Source organism: Myotis lucifugus, unplaced genomic scaffold (assembly GCF_000147115.1).
Source record: "Myotis lucifugus unplaced genomic scaffold, Myoluc2.0 scaffold_363, whole genome shotgun sequence".
Classification (NCBI taxonomy): Eukaryota; Metazoa; Chordata; class Mammalia; order Chiroptera; family Vespertilionidae; genus Myotis; species Myotis lucifugus.
Genome location: NW_005871411.1, coordinates 528,196 through 553,516, shown reverse-complemented (window position 1 = coordinate 553,516; position 25,321 = coordinate 528,196). Strand labels below are relative to the sequence as shown.

At 36.0% G+C, this 25,321-nt stretch overlaps 1 protein-coding gene across 4 annotated transcripts in view; it reads left to right on the top strand.

The window, feature by feature from the left end:
- PCCA (propionyl-CoA carboxylase alpha subunit) overlaps window positions 1-25,321 on the top strand; it is a 345,017-nt gene that overhangs the window by 155,916 nt on the left and 163,780 nt on the right. For 3 of the 4 annotated variants that reach the window (XM_006101457.3, XM_023764924.1, XM_023764925.1), the window contains 4 exons: window positions 14,834-14,977; window positions 16,323-16,397; window positions 20,507-20,575; window positions 22,084-22,159. In XM_006101457.3, the coding sequence (XP_006101519.1) occupies window positions 14,834-14,977; window positions 16,323-16,397; window positions 20,507-20,575; window positions 22,084-22,159 (364 nt within the window). The remainder of the gene's footprint in view (window positions 1-14,833; window positions 14,978-16,322; window positions 16,398-20,506; window positions 20,576-22,083; window positions 22,160-25,321) is intronic. The other variant, XM_023764923.1, reaches the window with a different exon arrangement.

The window sequence follows — 25,321 nt, the reverse complement described above, 5'->3', positions numbered from 1 at the left end:
AACTCTATTACAGGTCCTATATATTTGTGGTTCAAGACAGGGCATTCACACCATGGCTATTATTGTGTTGGCTGTTGTCATTTTATTTTATTTTTTTTACTTGACAATCTAAGGGAAAAGAGGTCAGTGCTCCTGATTAAATAGTCTGGTGTTGCATGCTTTAAAAATTCTTGCAGGACATGAATTGAAAATTGCTGGTCTATAGTGACAGAAAATAGATTAACGGTTGCCTAGGACTGAGGGTTGGGGGCTGATAGTTAAGGGGTGTAGCATAGTAGAGAGAGCGGTAAGTGGTACTTGGATTGCCTAGAAATGGGATCAACTCTCCTTAGGACTTTACTGTGGCTGGGGATGGAGCTGAGTCATTCCATGCAGGAAACCCATAGGGATGGCTTTTTTACAGCTGAGTAATATATCCTATTGTGTTCATGTACCACAGCTTTTTTATCTACTCATCTACTTATGGGCACTGGGCTGCTTCTAAATCTTGGCTATTTTAACTAATGCTGCATTGAATATAAAGGTGCATATATTCTTTCGAATTAGTGTTTTGGGTTTTTTTCGAGTATAATATTTCCAGAAGCGGAATTGCTGGGTCATAAAGCAATTCCATTTTTAATTTTTTGAAGTGACTCCATACTGCTTTCCACAGTGACTGCACCAATCTGCATTCCCAGTGCAGGAAGGAGGGTTCCTTTTTCTCCACATCCTTGCCAACACTTGTTGTTTGTTGATTTATTGATGGTAGCCATTTTGACAGGTGATATCTGAGATGATATCTCATTGTAGTTTTAATTTGCACTTCTCTGATGATTAGTGATGTTGAGTATCTTTTCATATGTCTATTGTCCATGTGTATGTCCTCTTTGGAGAAGTATCTATTCAGGTCTTTTGCCCATTTTTAAATTAAATTGTTTGTGTTTTTGATATTGAGTTTTATAAGTTCTTTAGTAATTTTGGATATCAATCTCTTACCAGAGGTATCATTGGTGAATATGTTGAGGAATGTTTTCTGTTGTTCTTTTTTGGCCTTGGTCTTAACTCATTCTTTGTATCTTTGGATCTTAAAGGCAGGTTTCTTTAGTGGTCCTGTTCCTCTCCTAGTGGTTCCTCTCCTAACTAAACCTAATAGTCTAGGCTCAAAATAATTTTTGGCCCCAATGGTTATATTCTGCATGATATATCTTGTTTCGTCCTTTTACTGTCTACCTATTTGCATTCAGATATTTTACATGTGTCACTGTAAGCAGTGGGTAATTTTCTTTAACCAAGTGTGATAATCTTTGTCTTATCTCCAAACCATTTGCTCCTTAGAAAGTTAATGTAAATTGTTATATATTTGAGTTTAAATGTACAGTCTTTAAAATGCGATCTTTTTTTCCAACTCTGTAGTTTTTCACTTTTCTTCTTGTTTGCTTTTGCAATATTTATCATTTAATTTTGTGTCTGTATTAGTTTGGGAGTTATATATATTTCTTCTAATCTTTTGGTAGGACCTATACATATGTAACAGCATACATCCTTATCTTATTAAAGTTTGATATCAATCAGTACCTTTTCACCTGCTACACTAGACTGTGTAAGGACCTTTGAATATTTTAATTTTTTTTACCCTCTCCTGGTTTACTGTGCAATTATCCATCACAGGACATTCTCTTATTAAATAGCTAGCATTCATTTAGTTCTACCCACTTATTTAACCTTTTTCTTTTCTCCTTACTTACTCTTGGAAATTTCTTTAAATGTTTTGTAAGGAAAATACTCTGGTTTTTTCCTTTACTCTCTACTGTTACTACCACACTCATAATTCTGACCACCAAATGCATGGGTGTTCTCCCATACTGACCAATTCTCTGCCACTAGCTGATTGTCCTGCAGTTCAATGGAGTTAAATTGAATCTACCTTGAGTTAGCATCAGATCCCTCAAGTAAGGCCTTAGACCCACAAGACTGAAGATGCCAGTCACAAGTTCTAGGTTATCACCTGTACTTCTTCTGACTGACTAGCTGTAAATCGGGGTTCTCACTACCTCCTCCTCAGATCTGATCATTTGCTAGAACAACTCACAGAGCTCAGAGAAATACTTATTTACATTTACTGGCTTACTGTGTAATAAAGGATATGATAAATGATACAGATGATCAACCAGGTGCAGAGATCCACAGGGCAAGGTGTGGAAGAGTCCCAAGTACAGAGCTCTGTCCCCATGAAATTGGAGTGTGCCACACTCTAGCCATGGATGCATTCCCCAACCCAGAATTTTTATGGAGGCTTCACCTAGGCATTATTGATTATGAGCTCATTGTCCAACCCATCTCCTTTTCTCTGGAGGATGGATGTAGGATGGAAAATTCTAAGCTTTAATTTAAGATGCCAGTCACAAGTTCTAGGTTATCACCTGTACTTCTTCTGACTGACTAGCTGTAAATCGGGGTTCTCACTACCTCCTCCTCAGATCTGATCATTTGCTAGAACAACTCACAGAGCTCAGAGAAATACTTATTTACATTTACTGGCTTACTGTGTAATAAAGGATATGATAAATGATACAGATGATCAACCAGGTGCAGAGATCCACAGGGCAAGGTGTGGAAGAGTCCCAAGTACAGAGCTCTGTCCCCATGAAATTGGAGTGTGCCACACTCTAGCCATGGATGCATTCCCCAACCCAGAATTTTTATGGAGGCTTCACCTAGGCATTATTGATTATGAGCTCATTGTCCAACCCATCTCCTTTTCTCTGGAGGATGGATGTAGGATGGAAAATTCTAAGCTTTTAATCTTGGCTTAGTCTTTTTTATTTTTTATTTTTATATTTTATTGATTTTTTACAGAGAGGAAGGGAGAGAGATAGAGAGAGTTAGAAACACCGATGAGAGAGAAACATCGATCAGCTGCCTCCTGCACATCTCCCACTGGGGATGTGCCTGCAACCCAGGTACATGCCCTTGACCAGAATCGAACCCGGGACCCTTCAGTCCGCAGGCTGACGCTCTATCCACTGAGCCAAACCGGTTTCGGCATTGGCTTAGTCTTTTTAGAGACCAACCTCCATCCAGGAGCCCTGAAGAATTATCTCATTAGCACTAAAGGTACTCTGCTCACTCAAGAAATTATAAGAAACTCTGTGTCAGGAACCAGGATCAAAGACCAAATATTAGCAGGAACTAGGGGCAGAGACCAATATATTCCTTATTTCACAGGTTTGCTTGTAGTAAACTCTTTGTTGACAGCTAGTGACTTTAATTTATCTTCATTCATGAAAGCTGTTTTTACTCTGGGAATAGTTTGTCAGTATTTTTTATCAACTCACTGAAGATATTCTTCTTCTGTCTTTGGTTATATCTGGTGAGACTTCAGCTCTCATTCTACCAACTGCTTCTTTGGAGATAATCCTATATAATAAAAGCCTAATATGCAAATCAACCGAATGGCGGAATGACCGGTGGAATGACCGGTCACTATGACATGCACTGACCACCAGGGGGCAGACACAATGCAGGAGCTGCCCTCAGGCCCCAGGCCAGCCAAGTCAGGTGCCAGCAGGGGCCCCCTGATCGCCCTGCCAGTCGCCCCACAGATCGACCCTGATCGCCATCCAGGCCTAGGCACCCTACCTGTGAACGGATTTTGTGCACTGGCCTCTGGTTACTTTTATATTTTAATAGCATTTACGAATTTCTCTTTCATCTTAAGATTTTCTTAAGTTTTTCTTTGATAAATGCACATATGTATTTGCAATTCATTGACTTTCTTGAGTCTATGGATTAATGCCTTTCAATATTTTTGGAAAATTCTCCACCATTATCACTTTTGACATAATCTCTTTCCCTTCCTTATGGATTTCCAGTCATTTATATATAGAAAACTTTTATGTTAGACCTTAATATATCTTTTGTGTTTCTTACTCTTTCTCTGATATCTTTCATCTTTTTTTGGACATTTTCTTCTGACCTATCTTTCTTACTATCTCTTGAACTGTACTTAACTACCCATTTAGTTTCTAATTTTATTTGTTCATATTTCAGTTCTAGAATTTTTATTTGGTTCTTTAAAAATGACTCAAACTTATCTCTTTTCATCTTCTAACCAAATTTTTAAATTTGGCTTTTATTTCTTTGAATATAATTAACTTATTTGTTTTGTAGTGTGTGTCTGTTCATTTCCGTATCTGAAGCCTAATGACTTTTGTGGGATCTGTTGTCTGTGCTGCTTCTTGGTTGTGATGTCTGGTTCCTTGTGTGCCTTCTCATCTTTAACTGTATATTGATTATTTAAAAATTGAAAACTAGAATGATAGATTCTTTCGTGTAGAGATTTTTCAATTTTTCTGCCACATACCTGTGAACAGTAGTAATTTGTGGCTACAGTATTCTAAGTGTGAAGTTCCTTGGACTCCCGAGGGCACAGGCCAGCTGCACTTCTAGAGAATGGTTTGTTTTATTCCAGTTCACTCACCTTGAGGTTGCATTCCTTCATGGCCTGAATTTAAAGTGAGGATGGTTTATCAATGTCCTCTCCCTGGTCTTTGTGGTTTAGTTGTACATTTAATTTCTCGATGCTACCAGAAATATAGCTTAGATATGTAGTTGTATTTTCCTGGAATGTTAAATGCCTATAGGTCAAAATGGTGTTGAGTGTTGGATTTATGTCTCCTTGTTGAATTTTGGCTGATAATTTCTTCCTATATTCTTAGTGTTTTGATAATATTTTTTTTAAAAACCCCCACCCCTAAATGCTACCTAGGCCTAAGAATTGTGACCACAAGTCCCAAGAGGATGGATTTATAGGTACATTATACCTGTGGATTAGATAAATATGTGCCCCGAGTCTTATTAACACCTCTCACCCCAAACCAACAACAAATAAAACAACAAACACTAGTAATTACATGTTGGAATATTGTTTCAGAAAACTCCTAAACTCACCCCCATTCTTGCCAGTGGGAAACCCGCAGAATGATGGCCTGTGCCTCACTGCTGCCTTACTTTTCCCCTCCAAATCTCATGCATCTGAGTTTGATTGACACATCCAAAATCTTTCCCAGTTGCACTGAGAACCTCAGCTGTAAGGGAGTCTGGGAATAGAGTTTTTATCCTATTGTCTTCTGTAGAATAAGGGAGTACCCTAGAAGGAGTTTGGAGTGAAGGGTACCAGTCCACCATTTTCATATGAATATTTCAAGCATTTTAATCTATGTTATGTGTACAAAATTAAAAAACATTACCCTCTTGTAATTATAAAGTATAACTATCAAATAATGGAACTGATTTTTTTAATTCACGATGGTAGAAATTATCTAGATGCATTTTGAGAGTAATAAATATTTATAGAGTTTGTGTAGGTATTAACTCAGTAGTGGTTGCTAAAAACTTACGATACTTCCTTTTGGAATTCCTTATTTAGCCTATATTCTGTTGTAAATGTCATTAGAAGTTACAGAATTTTGCCCTGTATGAAATTAATTTTGATTAAAAGTATTTCTTTATAACTAAATTATCTAATTAGATAATTAGCTGGGAAATCATGTTTTTGATTAAAATGGAGACTTTATTATGCCGTGATGAGAATAATAGCTTGTAATACGAATCTGAAGGCAGTTTGAAGTGACTACAAAACATTTGTATTTTATTCCAGACAAAAGAGGTACTAAATTGTTTAGTTTGGGTACTGTATCAGAACTTATTGAATTAATAACCAGTGTCCTTCTTTAGGGCATTTTGTTACTATGTTCTTGTGGCTTTTCTTTCTTTTTTTAAATTTGTTTCTGGCTCATTTATCTCAGGCTATAAGTTTTTTCAAGTTTGCCTCATGGTGGTGGTTTTTTTTTTTTAGTTGATCAGCAGCCTAGCCAGGTTCTCTAGCCAGGTTCTAGCCAGGTTCTCTTTATTCTCCTGTTACATCTGTATTTATACCATATGTAGTGTATTTCAGTAGTACATTCTTTTTTATTGCTGAATACTATTTCATTGCATGGATATCATGTTTTACTTATCCACTCACATGTTGGACATTATAGATCTGGGCTGAATTTGACCTTTTTTATTATATTTAAAGTCATAGAGGCCAGGGTTCTTAGACTGGCTGGATTTAAGTAGATCTAGGATAATCTGGAATATTTGGCATAAAACTCCTAGGAAACTGAGAATACAAAGAAGGGTATGTTATACTTTCTGTAATATTTATTGAGTCTTATTAGAAAGTTGAAGGAAAGAAGTTGATTATTTTCATTTAACACAATGAGAATATTTTGATTGAAGACCAAAGAGTGTTGATTAAGTCAGTTTTCTTTATTTAAAAATGTTGTAAAAACAAAAACTCTAAAGGCATTGCTTTAATTTTTATGAACTTTTATTTTGAAGTTATTTCAGATGTATAGAATTGTGCATTTCAGCAAACTGCAAATTTCAAAATATCACAAAGAATGTTTGAACACATTTCAGTAGCATTTACATCTGCTTTATCCTTATATCTATATCTGTATCTATATATCTACGTCTGTCTTCTTTACCTGAAGCATTTCGGAGTAAATTTTAAGCCTGGTGCTCCTGTCTCCTAAATATGTCTTTATTTCCTAAAATAAAGAAAATTCTTTTACATTATCAAAGGAATAGGTAAACTTGTCAGGCAATTTCAGTTAGGTTTTTGCTTTAAAGCATATTGTAGCCCTGGCTGGGTGGCTCAGTTGGTTGGAGCATTGTCCTGAACACCAAAAGTTTGTTTGGTTCCATTCCTGGTCAGGGCTCATACCTAGATTGAGGGTTTGATTCTTGGTTGGGGTGCTTATGGGAGGCAACTGATCAATGTTTCTCTTCCTTTCTCCTTTCCGCTCTCCCTAAAATCAATAAACATACCTTTGGGTGAGGATAAAAGAAAAACCATATTGTAAACTATTTTGGTGTCTTTCAGTTCTGGACTCTTACCTAGTTTTAATTTTTCAAATTTGTTCCTGTGTTAGTTTCCTAGGGCTGCTGTAAGACTTACCACAGACTGGATGGATTAAACGACAGATATTTTTTTTCTCACAGTTGTGGAGGCTAGAAGTCTAAAAGTGTTGGCAGGATTGATTTCTACTGGAGGCCTCTGTCTTTGGCTTGCAGATGGCTGTCTTTTTGTGTTTTCACATAGTCTTTTTTCTGTACTGTCTGTGTCCTGATGTTTTCTAAGGACACCAGTCATATTGGATGAGGACCCACCCTATTTGCTTCATTTTAATTTAATTGCCTCTTTAAAGACCCTATCTCCAAATATTAGTTATATTCTGAAGTAAAGTACTAGGGATTAGGACTTCAATATGTGAATGGGGGGGGGAGGCGGTGGCGGAGCACACATTTCAGCCCATAACAGTTCCCTTATCTTTTCTTAAGTTTATTATTTGTTTTGGGGTCAACAGGGAAACTTCATAAAAATAAAAGGCCAAGAGGCATCACGACCAAAACGACCAAATGTGGTCACCATGAGGTGCATGGAGCACCTCTTGGGCTCTCCCCCGGGGCCCACAGGCTCTGATCGCAGCAAGGCTGGCGGCTGGCGGGCGGGGCGAGGCGGCGTGGCTGTGAGCATGGCTGCGAGCCTAGCAGCAGGCAGGCAGGTGGGGGGTGGGGGGAGGGCTGAAAATCAGTGGGGGGGGGCGGTGGGGGGGGCGGTGGGAGGGGCATGCGCAGGTGGGGCCACGCAATATCGCGCGCTGGGCTTCTAATTATAGTAGAATTAGTTCTGTTGCACGGCCACTCTTTAATAAAGCCATTATTTTCAAGGTGAGTTGGGGCCAGTTTCCCAACATGCTTTTTATCTTTGAATTCTGTGGATCAAAATCTAATAACTTTAGATCTTTATTTTGAAGCCCTATATTCTCAGGAGGTAAAGCTTTAGAATTTTAATAGGTACATGTTAGATTCTATTCTGGACAAAGAATCTCTCTGAACCAAAAAAGCAGAACCAAAAATAATGGCATCAGTTATCCTTTTGGGCTGAAATAACAAACTAAAAAACTAGCTGTTATGCCAAATACCATATGAAACTCAATTTTGGGTAACAGGGCAATTTCCTCATATTTCAACAGGTAATTACACCTATGCTGCTTTGCTGAGTTGAATCAAATAAGTTCTGCTTACAAAAGATAGCTTTTACCAACTAACTCTTTGTACTATGTCAGTTTAGACTTGATGTATTTAATAAAGATGTTACCTAAAATTTTATTAACTTAAAAAATAACATTATTTAAATATTAGTACTGCTTAATATTTACTCACTTTATGCCTCCTGTATCTTTGTAAAGTGACAATGGATTGTTGAGAAAAAAGTTTGCACATATGGAGGGATTTGTAAATTTGAGTGCCGTACAGAGATGTTGGTTATGGTATGCACAATGGGACTCCACTTTTGGGGACAGCTTCTGTTTTGACTAAGCAATTGGCCCACTGCTCACCATTTGAAAAACAATTACAACCAAATATCTCTCCATTTAAGGAACTTTGAATACTTTTTATCACACCCCCCCCCCCCCCCCCGGAATGGCCCCGTTAACACAGATTTCATCAATATGACTTCTCTCCACACTCTTTGACTTTCCTCTTTTAAACTGCCCTCAATGTTAATTTTCATTTGAAGTTAAGTATGCAATTAAATACTGCTTCGTTTGAGGAATACTTGTCTGTTACCAAGTTACCTATTAAAATTTTAGGAATTACTAGGTAAGTAACACAATAAAATATTTAAAAATTTAAGTTAGAGGTAATATATTGAACAAATTATCTGCTTGATTATCTGCTGATTATTTTAATTTAACACAATGGGAATATTTTGATTGAAAAGTAAAGAATGTTGATCAAGTCAGTTTTCTTTAACAATTTTTTATAATATAAAAACAAAAACTAATGGCATTGCTTTAATTTTTATGAACTTTTATTTTGAAGTTATTTCAGATGTACAGAATGTGCATTTCAGCAAACTGCAAATTTCAAAATATCACAAAGAATGTTTGAACACCTTTCAGTAGCATTTACATTTGCTTTATCCTTATATTTATATCTGCATCTATATATCTATGTCTATGTCTTCTTTACCGGAAGCATTTCAGAGTAAATTTTAAGCCTGGTGCTCCTGTCTCCTAAATATGTCTTTATTTCTTAAAGAAAATTCTTTTATGTTATCAAAATTAAGATGTTAACAGTGATATATTACTGTCATTTAATCTGTGGGTCATATTCAGATTTTACCAATTATCTCATTAGTTTTTTTATAGTAAAAGAAAAAAATTTGTTTCAGGTTCCTTTTACTTGTCCTAACTCTTTATTTTCTCTCCATCTGGAACATTACTTAGTCATTTTCTGTGAACAATGACCTTTACATTTTTCCCCCTTCTTATTAGCACAGGAAATTTATTTTACAGAAAGTCCTTCATTTTACATTTATCTCTTTTCTCATGATTATATTCAGGTTATGCATTTTTGGCAAGAATCCCTCAGAAATGTCATTGTCTACCTATGGGCATCACATAGGAGACAGGTGATGTCTATCCCTTTACAGGTGGCGTTGGCTTGGTTAAGATGGTATGTCTCCCATTTCTCCACTGCAGTTACTATTTTTCCCTTTGTCATTAATAAGGTATTTTATATGGATATACTTTGAGATTCTGGAAATATCTTATACTTTCACTCACTAGTTTTAGATACTTCCTAGTTTCTACTTAATGAGGAATAAGGCTAAAGTTTACAGTAGCAGTGGCAGAATTTATGAGTATATTTATTTAATCATGGAGGTAGATAAATGACAACACAGTGCCAGAAAGATTATTCATTACTATTGAAATTTGATACATTAAGAACTCAGAGGTGAGCCCTGGCCAGGTGGCTCAGATGTTTGGAGCATCGTCCCACACACCAAAACGGTTGTGGGTTCCATTCCCTGTCAAGGCACATAACTATGTAGTGGGTTTGTTCCCTGGTTGGTATGTGTTCAGAAGGCAACTGAGCAATGTTTCTCTCTCATAGATGTTTCTCCCTCCCTCAAATCAATAAACATATCCTTGGATGTGGATTAAAGAAAACTCAGAGGTGAAGCAAAACCTAATTTACCTCATTGTATTGGATAAGTTCAGTTATTTATTTTTTGGGAAATACATTTGAAACAACAGATTAGTAAGAGAGAATGACAAATGGTCTAAACACAAACACTGACAATAGCGACTACTTGCTGGTGATGAAAAAGATAAATTAAAATAGCAAACAGATCTATAAACAGCTAGCTGATTATGACCATCTAATGTGGCATGTAGAATACTTACTCATTCTAGTCCTTTAGTATGATTACGTCCCATAATATGGCATTTGGTGATTGTAGTTGTTTGAACAAAAGATTCATGGTGAGATGGGGCATTGCCAGTACAAATTGACTTATCAGCTATTAATAGACCCTGCAGGATGGCATACATTGATGAATATATCCCAATCAGTAATTTGCCTTTGAGGATTCAGAAATTCTAATTTTGTTTATTTTTTTTATATATTTTATTGATTTTTTTACAAAGAGGAAGGGAGAGGGATAGAGAGTTAGAAACATCGATGAGAGAGAAACATCGATCAGCTGCCTCCTGCACACCCCCTACTGTGGATGTGCCCGCAACCTAGGTACATGCCCTTGACCGGAATCGAACCTGGGACCCTTCAGTCCACAGGCCAATGCTCTATCCACTGAGCCAAACCGGTTAGGGCAAGAAATTCTAATTTTGTAAGGCTTACTCCTTTGTATTTTCTTCTCATGTGTCCTCCCCCCTCCCTCACTTCATCCCTCCCTCCCTCCTTCCCTTCCTCTCCTACCTCTCTATCCTACCTTTCTCCCTCCCTCCCTCCTTTACCTCTCTACCCTACCCTTCACCCTCCCTCCTCTCCTTTTTTTTTTCTCTCTCACATTAATGTTTTTTTTTCTCTCTCATCTTACCTTTGCTGACTAAATCACAAGATTTATATACTAGAATGTCAATATATTAACCTTTGATGTATAATCATACTATCTAGTGGATCCCTTTATTCGTATGTTTCTTGGAACTAGAACACATTTCTGTTGGGTAATAAAACTATGTATGAACCAGGTTCTCAAAAATGTGTTTGGCCCGGCTGGCGTGGCTCAGTGGTTTGAGTGTCAACCTATGAACTAGGAGGTCACATGTTTGGTTCCTGGTCAGGGCACATACCTGGGTTGTGGGCTTAATCCCCCGTGTGGGTCATGCAGGAGGCAGCCAATCAATGATTCTCTCTTATCAATGATGTTTCTAGCTCCCTCTCTCTTCCTCTCTGATATCAATAAAATATTTTTTAAAAATGTGTTTGGTGAGGAAAGGTTCACAATAAGGAAATTCAGTTTTATATTTTGAATGTTTAAGGCATTTTTTTTTCTGAAAGTGTGTTCCATATAATTCTCAACCCATAAAGATGCTCTGCAAAAGAAGGAGGTGTGTGGTTAAATAAGTACTATACAATATCTTTTTCTTGTTGAGTTCCAGGGCAGATTGAGTTTGAGGAATCTTTCTTAAAAAGAAAGCCTGTTTAACTTAGGTTAACTCAATGTTGCCCAGGCAGAAGTGACACAGGAACCCACCCAGCCCCAACATACACACATAATAGCTCTCAGAATAAATGTTTATTAGCATCATATTTTTATAGTTAGATTTTTTTCTTCTTCTAGGTAGGACAAGGTGAACTTGCTGGCTTACTAGACACCCATCTTTGACTCTGTTTTCTTTTTATATAACCTTTTGTCCCAGTTAGCCACTTTCACTTTCTATTAATTTTCCCTTCATCCCTCCCTTCTTTCTTTTTGAAAGAGATTTTAAAAACTATTATTGAATATTTTGGCCTGGGAGCCATTTGTTTCTTCGTATCACTCTATTCTGATGTCTAAAGTGTTGAGTTCAACTTGCAGAGGGAAACTATTTCTAAGTTCTCAGGGATGGGAAGTCTAAATTGTTTATCTAAGCAATGTTTATCTAAGCACTTATAAGATCCCTGAAAATAATAATACAGGGTGTACAGAAAATATTTCATATCTCCTGTTTAATAACTTTGGAATTGTATTAAAATGTATTTAGAAAAATTTCTTTTAAAAAAGGTTTAACAATGTGTTACTTTAAAAAGATATTTTTCTGTTACCTGAAAAATTTAGACATGTTAGAATGTTTTGTAGACTTTAACAATATTTGAACCTAAGTGGATATTTAAAAAAAATTCTGTAGGTAATGATTTTGCTTTGAGTATCCAGTTATTATTTGTTATCTACTTAATTTTATTTTGAAATACTTACAGCTCACTAATTTAGATTGTAAAATGTTGTTATGTTTCTGTTATATAACTCTGTTGGGTTAAAGTGGATCCATTTTTGTATTCCATTTATGGGTCCAATGTACTTTTTTTCTACACAGTTATTAAGAGGCCTTCTAAGGTAAAACAGAGCTTTATAATTAATTTTGTTCTTTAAACGTTTATAATAATATGCTTTATAAAGGATAACAGCACATAATTATCTAGCTGATTATATTTATTACATGCTTTCACATACCTTTTTCCATGAGGAAGATCAGGAAGGTCAGAACATGCTGGGAGGGACAAAAATTCCGGCCCTACCTCCACCATTTGTAATAGGCATGTCTCTCGATTTGCTGTCCATTCACTCATTCATTTTATATTTAACTAGAGGCCTGGTGCATGAAAATTCATGCACTGGAGGGGGCGCCCCTCAGCCCGGCCTGCCCCCTCTCACAGTCTGGGAGCCCTCAGGGGCGGGAGGCGACCCGGCGATCAGGGGAAGGCAATGCCCCCTCACACTTCTGCTGCTGCCACTGCAGGCAGCACAAGCCTCAGCCGGCCCTGATTACCTGAGCCTCGGACTTGCCCTGGGCGGCTGGGAGGCTGAGGGGACTGGGGGTCTCTGGAGGCAGGCACGTGGAGCAGCCGCACGCCTGCCACCCCGGTGAGACTGAGGGGACTGGGCGCCGGCATCTTGTGGCTGTGGGTGCCATGATCTTTGAGGGCGTGGCAGCCAATTAGCATACTCCCTCCTTATTGGCTGTGGGCGTCACCATCTTTGAGGATGTGGCAGCAATTAGCATATTCCCTTCTTATTGGCTGTGGGCACTGCCATCTTTGAGGGCGGGGCAGTTAATTAGCATATTCCCTCCTTATTGGCTGTGGATGCCACCATCTTTGCGATGGCCTGAGGGTCAATTAGCATAGTCCCTCTTTATTAGATAGGATTGCCTAGTTTATAGTATGTACTTTCTGGGCAATAGGCATAGAAAGATGAAATTAAGTCATTCACTTAGCTTTTAAAATTATTTTCTCACTTAACAGAGATGTGTCAATAGGATTAATATAAAGCCCTTGGTACATAGTAGGTTCACCTCTTGAATACTTAGAGTGGAATGATGCTTTCTCACATGAAATTTGTTTCTACCAATAATAGAGAGGCTTTACATTTTTTCTTATTTATACTATAGAATCTTATTTCTCACAAAACCATAATTTGCTTTCAAAAATATATTTTTATACTATCTAAAAAGATCTTTATTTAGTGCTGCATTTATTTTACAAAGGTTAGATGCTTATTTTAGTGATGATTTGTCATTAAAATTATGTCAAAATGTCTTAAAATGTTGTTGAAACTGTAAACAAACTCATAACACACACAGAGCTAATTATGGATGCCATCTGTTTATTTTTACAAAGCTTTTTTTTTTTGAAGACCATGGCATTGTTTGCTTATGATAAGCTTCAGGATTATTATAATGACTAAATCCTGTCCTTCAATTAGTGTAGTTGAAGATGGGAAGACAATTCGTTTGTTCACTGACCTTTTCCCGTGTCAGAGTGTATGAAATACAACATCATGAAAAAGAAACTATTGTGAAGTGCGTTTAGAACATACTTAATTTTTATGAGAAAAGAAATTGATATCAAAGCAGCAGATGTGGCCAAAGTTCTATTTAAAATTTTCAAACTTATTCAAGGCTTTAGGTGAGAGACAGATGATCTGTTCTTTAACAGTGCCATAAGTGGCTTTATTTTAGCCCAGTTCCGTTTAGGAACTTGTAAGCTATTGATCAGATTTACAATGGTGTGTATCCCTGTTAGTATCCCTCTCTGTCAGTGCATGTTTTTGTACATGTGTATCCCATGTGTTAGTGTGGAAGGCCAGGGATCCCCATGACAGCATCATCCAAGGTAGTTACCAGCAATTTGCTGAGAGAGCAGAGTGATTTCACTGGCTCAGTTTTGCTGTTGTGCATGCTAAGCACTCCCCACGTAGGTCTGGAGGGAAAACAACCTGCAGGATCCATCTGCTGCTTTCTGCTACACTGCATTGATGTAAGAGTACGCTAATCGGGTTGCCTGTCAGGACAGGTTAGTGAAAGCATGCAAGTGGGTGAGACTTAGGCAGGACTAGTGCTTTGGAAAATCATAATCTGCCTCTGTAGATGCCATGCTAAATGTAGCAGAATAGGTTGATTATCAGCCACATTGAGGACTGCAGTTAAATATGTAATTTTCGGTTATGAATTAACCGAAATTTAATGTGTTAAACATTGCTGGACCACTTCTAGTTAAAAACTGGGAAAAGTGATACAGATAGTTTACAAACACTTTCTAGTTGTTAGTTTTTCTTATCATACTTTTGCATGCTATTGTGTTTATTATTTAATTTTAATCTCTCAGTTTTTAGTCAAATATGATTAAATGTAATTAACATTATTTTACCCAGAAATTATTGGACTTGTTCTTGCTTATTTCTATTTATTTACCTTTTCCTACACCTATTGACTGGCAGATCTTGGCCTTGCAGGTTGAGCATCCTGTCACAGAATGCATTACTGGCCTGGACCTAGTCCAAGAAATGATCCGTGTTGCCAAGGGTTACCCTCTCAGGCACAAACAAGCTGATATTCCCATCAACGGCTGGGCAGTTGAATGTCGGGTGTATGCTGAGGTAAATGAATGATGTTGGGAGGAAGGAGGGTGGTTGTATCTGAGTCATGAGACCCTAGGTATAGTTAATTAACAAAGTAAAGTTAGGATTTTATAATCCGTGTCAAGTATTTGATTATGTAATCCAGAATTGAACCAGAAAATAAGGTTAGATAATTGTGACATAATTCAAAATAGTTTAAAAGGATTGAGTTTAATTAATGTTCATGTGTTTTTCCTAGATGGAAAAATAGCTACCAATCAGTTTAAGGGGCAACAAAGCATTTAATATTCTTGTGCTTCAGTGGACCTTGGGTTTGTTTGTTTGCTTGTTTCAAACCATATTTGAAATAAACTGCAGCATTTATTTCCATATTTTTAAGAGCCTACCCTGAGCACACATTAGTTGTTAATTCAATATTTACTTAAATTTTTTCAACAGTTTTTTTCCCTAAAAAGTTCATCCCTTATGATTACATGAAAGTAATAATTAACATTTAAATTGCAAAGCTTTTGATAAAACTTTTCCTTCATAATTTTAATTTTACTCATAAACACTCAGTTCAGTACTTTCACATTATTTTATAAAGATAACTATAAATCAGATAAAGCAATCAATGTCTGAAAATGCTGTTTTCAAATTATTAAAACTGGAATGTAAGAAAACATACTGTCTTTTACTTTTAGACATGAAGCCTGTCTGTCGAAATAAAAAATAAATCAGCAGTATTGGAGTTTAAGAATACAGAAGTTGTTTGGAAGTTTGTTTAAGGATCTTGAGAAATACGTTGTGGCTTGGTTATTGTTCATACTTTTTTATTATATTTTAAGTGTTATTGTTCCTTCTTGTTATGACACTGAATTTATGTAATTTTTATCCTGATGATCTAAGGTATTTATAGTTGAGCACATATCTACTACCATGTACAAAGCTGCTTTTCAGGTCTTTATTTAAAGAACAAAATTATCAGATTTTACCATATGTGAGCTGTTCCAAGAGTGAGAAAAACAAATATCTTTAGTGTACTACTTTTGTTGTTCTGAACTTGAGTGTGTTTTGATGTAGCGCCTAAGTTATTTTATTTTTGCCCAAGGCCTTCTAAGAAGATTTATTAAAAAGTTGGAATTTTACCAATTTCAATAAAGTATAATCAAGGTTAGGCTAAATTCTGCTTACAGTTCTGTTTGATTTTTATACTTCTAAGTTGTCTAGAGTGAGTATAAGACAGTAATATTCTGAAATCTGTGATTTGATAAGTACTGTGTATGGAAAAATAGACCTATAAATGCTTCTTCATTGTGTAAATATTTAACCTTGTGCTCATCTGTATTTCAAAGACTGTGCTTCCTTTCCTTTGAACTTTCAGGACCCCTACAAGTCTTTTGGTTTACCGTCTATTGGGAGATTGTCTCAGTACCAAGAACCAATACATCTACCTGGTGTAAGTCATTAAACTGTAGTACCAAGTGAGGGCTTAAAAATCTTGATTTATGTCATACTTTTATGTTAAAGCATGTCAACACCAATGGGTGTAAATTGAAGGACAAGTAAAATTCATGGGGAATTACAATTTTTTTTTATATTTTGTACTTTATAATGTGCAGGAAGTCAGAATCCATTTGACAGGGGAAGTCTGGAAACATCTGACTTCTAATCTAAATAAATAATAGTTTACAATGTTCCTAATTCTTTCAAAAATTGTAATTAATAAGAGCATGGAATCCTAAGAATGGGAAATGACTTTTCTGTTACAATTTAACCTTTACAATAAGTCTAATCCAGCTTCCCTATATAGTCAGATGTCAGGAAATTCAAGCCCAAAATCAGCTTGTTAATTGAAATGGATTAAGGAAAACAAGCTACCTCATTTTGGATGTCACTGACTTTAAATACATATTATTTACACCAGTTAAAGAAAAATGATCACTGTCTACTTTATTCCATTGTTCTTCTATATTTAATAGTTCTTTAAATAATTTTTATTGCATAAAAAGAACAAGGACATACCCTTTCTTTTAATCAAGGTAATAAGTGCACGTATATATGACATGGTGTTAGCTGGTGTGTGACAAGGCTGTACCATCTGTGAATATGATTATTCAGTTTGATTACTGGCATGAAGATGGTGAAAGATTACAGGAAGAATTCTAAATTTGAAGATGTTATTGGATATATGATTTATTTCACTTTTAAAATTGTTTTTGCTCATGTGCTTTCTAAAGGGACTTGACCCTTTCTAGGGTCGAAGACTCCATGCTGTGTTCAAAGCCTGAAGGCAGAAAAAAAATTGTAAAGATTTAACAGGCATTATGTGATGTTAAATAGCAGATGAGAAAACAAGTATTATGGGGACACATCTAAACATTTTTTTTAATCAAACCAAAAGTATTAAGTAAGAATTCGTAATGATAACTCTAGTTGTTAGAAGTTTTCACCATGTTGTAATAGCTAGCAGGATGTCAAACATTTTGCCCTCGCAAGTTTTTGCAATTTGCAATTTTCGAACGTGAGACCTGTTGAAAGTATAAGTGATAATGGACAAACTATACCCCCTACGGTCTTTGTCCCTCCAAATCTTTCTTCAATTAATGCTGCAGCAGGAGTTTTATGTAATAACATTTGTGGTTGTGAGCCATCCATAGAAAGAAAAAACAATTAAAATGCCTTAAATGTTCTGCTTACTGCTGTTATTTGCTTGCGTGAATGTTGCATGTCAGCTAAATGGACCAAGGAATAGATAAAGTGATTGGGTGCGGGAGAGTGCACACTAAGCTTTGTCTATCATTATTGCTGGGAGCAATCAAATTGATGTCAGCAGGACAGTAGATGCGTTGACAGCTGTAATTATGTATCTCCATGGTGATCACTTTTGGCCTGTCATGGAGGCCCACGATTCCCCTTCCTTGGAAGCATTTAATCAGCTTGGGCTGTCACTTGTCAGGTAGACATGGTGGGCTGGGAGTTGTGTTGAGGGGGAGAGGCGAATCGGGAGTGAAGGGTGGGAGACGGGGCCACTGTTGGTACGGAGGAGAGACATTTAAATGATGCCAGAGGTTTCTGAGCAGTGGTTTGAGGCTCTCCTATATGGGTGCTTGGGTGTTCCCCTTCTTGCCTTCTTAAAGTACATCAGTCATTTTTAACATAGGAAATCCGTTGTGTCTCTTACCATTTTGGTCAAAAGAATACAAACTTCAGAGTTAAAGTACAGTTTGTACTTTTCACATGCTTCTTTAGGCCTAAAATTTATTTATATGGCAAATATGAAGACTTTCTTTTTGTCTTTGGCCACCATATTTTATAAATTTGTTATTTTCAGACTGCAATTTTGTTCTGCTCAGATATTTGTTAATAATTTTATCTGACTTTGTTCTCAAAGCTTTTAGTGTAAAAGCTAAATATATTCTTTTGTATAGCCTTTGTTTCACTTGGAGGAATGGAGACTTGATTTGACTTTTAATTCATTGTTAGGCATTTTAGAAAGCTGGTTATTATTTGAAAAAATATGCAAAAGCAGTAAATTATAAGTGGGAGTTTTCTTTGTTGGTAATGTTGATTTGCTTATACAAAGATATGTGTTGATGATATATAATACATTTTGATATTACCCTACTTACTTTTAAAGGAAAATGATATAACCTTCTGTAATTATAATTTTCATAAATAACAAAGACAAAATTATATTTGGGGGCCCTACGTGACCTAACTCTTGGGATGCTATTATTCAAGGCAACTGAACTTTTAAGTTATGAACTATACGAGAATGTATAAATATTCTTCATTGCCTTTTATTTTTCAGTGGGTTGAACATCAAAGTTCCACACTGGCTTTATAGCACTTTATGTAGCAAATAATAGAATATGTTTAAAGTAAAAAGTTTTAGAATTTGTACCAATTTCAATTTTAAATACAGCTTTAGCAAGTGTGCTAAGGTTTTAAATAATACATGGTGGTAAAATTAGCTCTTTAACTTTTTGCCACTCAAATTAAGAAATTGCCAGTTCAGAGATGTCTTTTCTGATATATAATTTGATTACCAGTTGCCATTTTGGGGCTATTTAAATGTGGGGAGAAGGTAGATTATGATTTTATTGCTTTCACAGCTGCCCCGTTAATTCTTTTCTAGTTTTAATAAACACTGCTTGTGAATTTCATAGAACTTCAGTTTATGTCCTGAAGTATGTTTTCAGGAAATAGAAAGCCAAGTATATTTTTTAAGTGCCCCGATTGACTTTCATTTAACATTAAGGTTTTCCTATATGAAAGTGAATGCAAAGAAAATTTTTGTGTTTTACAAATACAGGAATAAAAGTACTCTGGGTTAGTTATAAGGTTATCTTCTAAAACCTTACAAAGAGAATAATAACAGTGTGACTTTTTTAAGGGGATGAAACTATGCTTTCTCTTTTGATGTCACTATATAATAAAGCCATCATCATACCCTCATGTGGATATCCTAGACAAGAGGTTCTACATGTGGTCTCTTGATAATTGCCTAAATTAAAATATTAAAGGCCTAACAGCCGCTGCGTTGACCTTTTTCTGTCTTGCTGCAGACAGATGAGCTGCTGTTTATTAGAAAGGCTTCTTCCCACAGGTGAGGAGCTTCCGCTTCTCTCTTCCCACCCCTTTACAATGTTGGGCATCAAAGTCCTGCTGTTCTTGAAGCTTCGATTAAATTCTTCCATCCTCAAGACCCTTAGGACATGCTTGACAGTCTTAAGTATTTTGATTAGCTTTTAAATACTTCAGATTCCTAAACTTAGGCACCATAATTTAATAACTATTTCATCCTCAGCAACTGCTCATTTAAAAAGTTTTACATGGCTAACCTCTGTGCCTCATTGCTGATATCAAACTGGGAGATGAAAACAAGAATCAGCGATGTACTAACTTGTTGGCTGGTTAACAGCAATCAGGCTCTTCAAAAGAAGTTTTTGAACTTGTACTATTCCTCCCGCCCCCCATGAAAATCACAAAATCAGACCTCTAATTGGGGCTGTGTCCTTACAAAGCAAAGCCATGAAAAAAGCTGTGTAAACAGTGAAGTCTCAGGGGACTAACAGTAAGAGAAAAAAAGTGTTTTACAGTTGAGAGGGTGAGGCAAAAAAGGAAAGTGTTGCAGACATGAAAGGCTCAGAACCAGCTTTCCTGTGGGCTGATGAGCTGAGCCCCCAAGTCCTGCTGCATGGCTTGAGTGGGGTCCTCACTGGAACTCTCAGACGCTGCAGTGAGGGCCTCATTCATGCTATGCTTCAGTTGGAGCCACCATCACATAGCTACAAACGCATAGCAGGATAGTAATGCAGAAATGCTTCTCTCCCCAACCCCTTTTTCTTAGTTTCTTCATTTAGTGGGAAAACAAAAATATGTATGACTGAATATTGACAGACCAAGATAATTTGATCTCTATATATTTCTATATTGTTGTTCTATTTTCCAGAAGCTAAATGTCGAGATTGAAATTATCCATCTGTTCTATGGAAATTAAATTTGTTGTTAGAAACATATGTGTACAATATGAAGTTACTTTCATTTTTTTCTGTCTTCCAGGTCCGGGTTGACAGCGGTATCCAACCAGGAAGTGATATTAGCATTTACTATGATCCAATGATTTCCAAAGTTAGTTCAATTTTTAATGGCTTCTTTCAATTTTATTCTGAAGGGCAATAGACCTATTTAATTAAGAAGTTTCAAATTGGTTCTTTATCTGAATCAGGTACTATAATTAAACAAGGACTTATGTACTGATGGAAAAGTAAAAGCAGAACAGATTTTCTTTGAAGAAAGAAATTCAATATCATGTTAGTTTCCAACACCCCTCCTTCCCCCATCAACTCAAATCAAACTACTACCAGCCAATAACAAACTTATCTAACCAGTGACACCAACCCAGCCTATCGCAGTGAGAAGGAGTTAGGGTGTTTTCTGGCCATTCCTGAAAATTGCCTGCGATAAAACTAAGAATGGCAGGTGATGTCAAAGAGTTTGGGTGATAGGCTGTTTGTCAGAGTACTTTTTACCTTTTCTCTTCAAATTTTATAAATCACAAATTTTGTAGGTTTCACATAATTAAATTATATGTAAGAGTATAGGATTTCTTTTTTGCCTACCTGTCTTTTAAATTGGACTTTCTGAAATAAATTAGCTCTACTTAAATCTTTAAATTTTTAAAAATCTTCAGAATTTTAAGATCTTATAAAATGTAAAATTTTGACCGCTGTTGTTAAAATTGTGGGTTTTATTGAGGAAATTCTATTTTTCTAAACTTTTAGACTTGTATTAAAGAATGACTTCTTTATTATAAATCTTTCTCAAGATGTTTTTTCTCCGTATTTTGGGGGACTTTTATTGTAGTTGCGGTAAACAAACCATTTTTTCCTTTTTTTTTCACTTGTTTAAATGAACTTTAGGTATTTTGTTTGTTAGAGAAACACTATTTAATAAAAAATACATTAAAATATTATAGATCAATTTAAACGAATATAGTTTCATTTTAGATGAATGCATATCTGTTCAAAAAAGTGCCCTGCAAGTGAATTTTCATACTGGCTATTGAAAATACTAAAATGTACTAAATGTATTACATAAACGTGTTGAATGTACTAAAATGCAAACTACAAATTGACTAATGTAATAACCAGAAAACTCTTTCATGAATAGTTGAAGTGCTATTTTACTGCTAATTTGTATAAGATACATGTAAATAAGCACAAAATCAAACAGTAAGTTTTTTAGTACAAGAACCCATTGCTTCTATATTATGTTATTTGTAAATATTAGCTATTCAAGGTTTCAAACTTGGAACCCACAGAAAAATAGGGAACACGAAAACCTCTTTCCTAATCTCCCACTATCCCAGATGTTTCCTTTTGATTTCTTTCCTTTAAAAAAGTTTATGCTTATTTTTGTTTATCTCAAATAACTCTTTACTGTGATAGTGAACTGTAGGAGAAAAGTCTGAAATAGCTTGATTCAAATATTCATTTATTTAGAAAAATCTTGATATACTTAATTTAAATAGAACCACTGTGAAGTTTTGAAAGATAATATGGGATATTATGGGAAGTGAATTGTTCAATGGATTGGTCTATATATCTATATAAATCTTTTTGTTTGCTTGCTTTTAGCTAATTACATATGGTTCTGATAGAACTGAAGCACTGAAGAGAATGGAAGATGCACTGGATAATTATGTTATTCGAGGTAAAAGCAAACATTTTAGGTCCTGTTATCCCTGGAGTTCTAGAAAAATAGCTTGAAGATTTACTAATTAGCGAATTTGATACAGTATTTGTTTAAGTGGAATAAAAAAAAAGCTTGAATTAATTAAATTGACATACTAATTAAGAATAAGTATTTCATTTTCTTTAGCAGTCCTATATCTTACATATATATCTTAAATCGTAAGTTTCATTAGATAGCTTAATTATGACCTTTTCTAGATGAACATAAAGTTTTTTATATGTAAAATGGTTCTTCATACTGAAGACTTCTGGTGGGTGCAGTTTGACAGCAGATTTGTTATATTATTATTGTCTTTGGTTTTTTGAAGTATGAAACTTGAAAATGTGTGGAGATAGAAAATATTGTGGCCTACATTTGACTAACTTGAGAGTAGAAAGAAGAGCTCTTTGTTTCTATGAACTAGAGAAAATTATAGAATATTTTCTAGGAAATACAATTTTGTTACCTCATGTGCATACAGGATAGTTCTAATATCTAACAAAGTGAGATTCTATAAGCCTTTAGGGTATGTAGTGATAACTGCATTAGGACCAGCCATTACACTTAAAGAATTAAAATAGAGTTACACTTACTTCCCTTAAGGAGTGAATTGCATTCTAAATGTTATTAGCAACTTTTCATTCGTAATCAAAAGATCATTTTACGTTAGCTCAACATAAATTATCATCAGCTTCAGGATAATGGACTTTAACATCAAATTTAACTGTAACCGGTTTGGCTCAGTGGATAGAGCATCAGCCTGCGGACTTAAGGGTCCCGGGTTCAATTCCGGTCAGGGGCATGTGCCTTGGTTGCGGGCACATGCTCAGTACGGGATGTGCAGGAGGCAGCTGATCGATGTTTCTCTCTCGTTGATGTTTCTGGCTCTCTATTCCTCTCCCTTCCTCTCTGTAAAAAATCAATAAAATATATTTTTAAAAAATTTAAAGTGTAAAATATAAGTTCACTTAGAATTATGACTGAATCATGTAGGAAAGACCATATGTAAACAATATTGAAAGCCCATTTTAGGTCCTTCTCAGTACTGTGTGCAGCATTATAAGCTTTCATTGCACTTTGTCCTATTGCTTCTCCAAAGCATTTATCATAATAATTGAAGAATCAATTGTGTAATTAATTGCTGTGTTGGATTATCCCATAAGAATATTAGGTACATGAGGGCAGCGATGGTGTTTATCTTGTTTACTTGTATATTACGGTACAAGTGCTTAGCAGTGTCTGACACATGATAGCTGATGAATTCATATTTGTTGAATGAATTCATGAAAGACTGAGTGATAACTGTACCTATTTCAAGGAATTTCTAATAAACTTGGTGTGAAAAATACATAACGATGAATATAATATAAATTGGTAAATGTCTTAATAGTGGAGTGAAAAAGTAGAGTGGGAATTCAAAGGTGCGGAGGGTATCTTTCTTTTCTCACCACCCCCTTTTGGTCCTTTGAAAGTCATGTGAGTACTGCATTAGGGCTCATAGGTGACTCTGTTGAGAGTACCTCACTATGTGATTCCTTCAAACAACACCCTAGAGTAGCAGCATTTTTTAATGGACTGGTAATTTACTGGGTAGGTGAAATAAAAGGATGGCACACGCAGGCATCTTTGGAATGTGACTTGCTATTGTCTTGTGGAAAAACAACCTGGCATTAGATGTTAAAATAAATGTACATACCCTTTGACCTACTTGTTCAGTTTTTGGGAATCTTTCCTACAGAGTTAAAAGACTGACTTGTGAGATGATGTTTACAGGGACATTTACAACAGCATTGTTTGTAGTAGCCTAAATTCTGATTCACCAGTGTTGACTAAATGGATGAAGGATTGAGTAACTTACTGTGCACCTTCACTGTAAAATACTAAGTAACTATGACTTGAAGGCATGTCCATATGTGTTGTTAAAGTAAAAAAGCAATTTGAAGAGTAATGTTAGTGCAATCTCATATTAGTTAAAACACCTTCCCATCCTAAAATAGGTTTCATTGTGTTTGGATGAGCATAAAGATGTGGTTGTGTACACATTACGACCTCTTCTAATCCTTGAGGAAACAGGTTTTCTGGATGCAGAGTGCTTAGGCTAAGAAGGTATTCCGAGGGGGCTGACCCTTTATCAAAATGAACTCCTAATTCTCTTTCGTTTTCATTGGCCCTGCTGTCCTATGCTACCACTATCTATATCATGGACTGGCGCATAACTTCCTGAATGGGTTCTCTATATCTGCTCTTTACCTGCACCAATCCATTCTTCAGCATGGACCGAATAAACTTTTTAAAGTGAAAACCCAATTATCACTTCCCTACTAAACACCGTTTAGTGTCTTCCTGTTGCCTTTCGTGTGGATGCCACAGTTTCATTTTTATCACTTTCTCTCATGCCCTCCTTCTTCCTGCTTCACTATTGTTTTCATTTCCTAGGATGTGCTATTTTCTTTCCACCTGAGGATCTTCAAAATTAGGTTATTGTTAAAACAGCTATAGCAAAGAGAATAAAAAACAGTGACTTAAGAAAGGTACAGTTTAATTTCTTCCCCCTGTAATAATCTAGGAAGGATGTTGTCAGGGGCTGTTCAGGTGATTCTTATATTCACAGCAAATGGTTTTCATTTTGGGGTCCAAAGTGACTGTGTTTGTGCCCATCATCAGGCCTCAGCAGGAAGGTGGCAGGAGCAGTGGAGGTTCTGTGCTCCCCTCCTATTGGTGCTGAATCATAAGGTCATACATAGCTGCTAGGAAGGTGAGAAATGTAGTTGATATCAAGTGGCCATATATTAAGCTAAAAAGTAGCATTTCTTTTATTAGGGGAAGGAAGGGAGAATAGATATCGGTGCATGACTAGGGAAATAAATACATCTGCTCATTTGTGGAAACACATACACACAAGACCAGAACTAATAAGATGGTGTACCTACAGGAGATGGAGGAAGGATCTGCTGGAAATGATTGGGAAGCGTGAAACAAAATACATGGCATGAAGGGAGAGACTTCTTTGGTTATACATTTTTGTATAATTCTGACTTTTAGATCTATAGTAATAGTCAAAATAAGTAAAATCATTAATGTTCTAGGGAAAAAACTCAAGTGGAATACAAAGAGAAGCAAATGGACAGGAGTCTATGAATC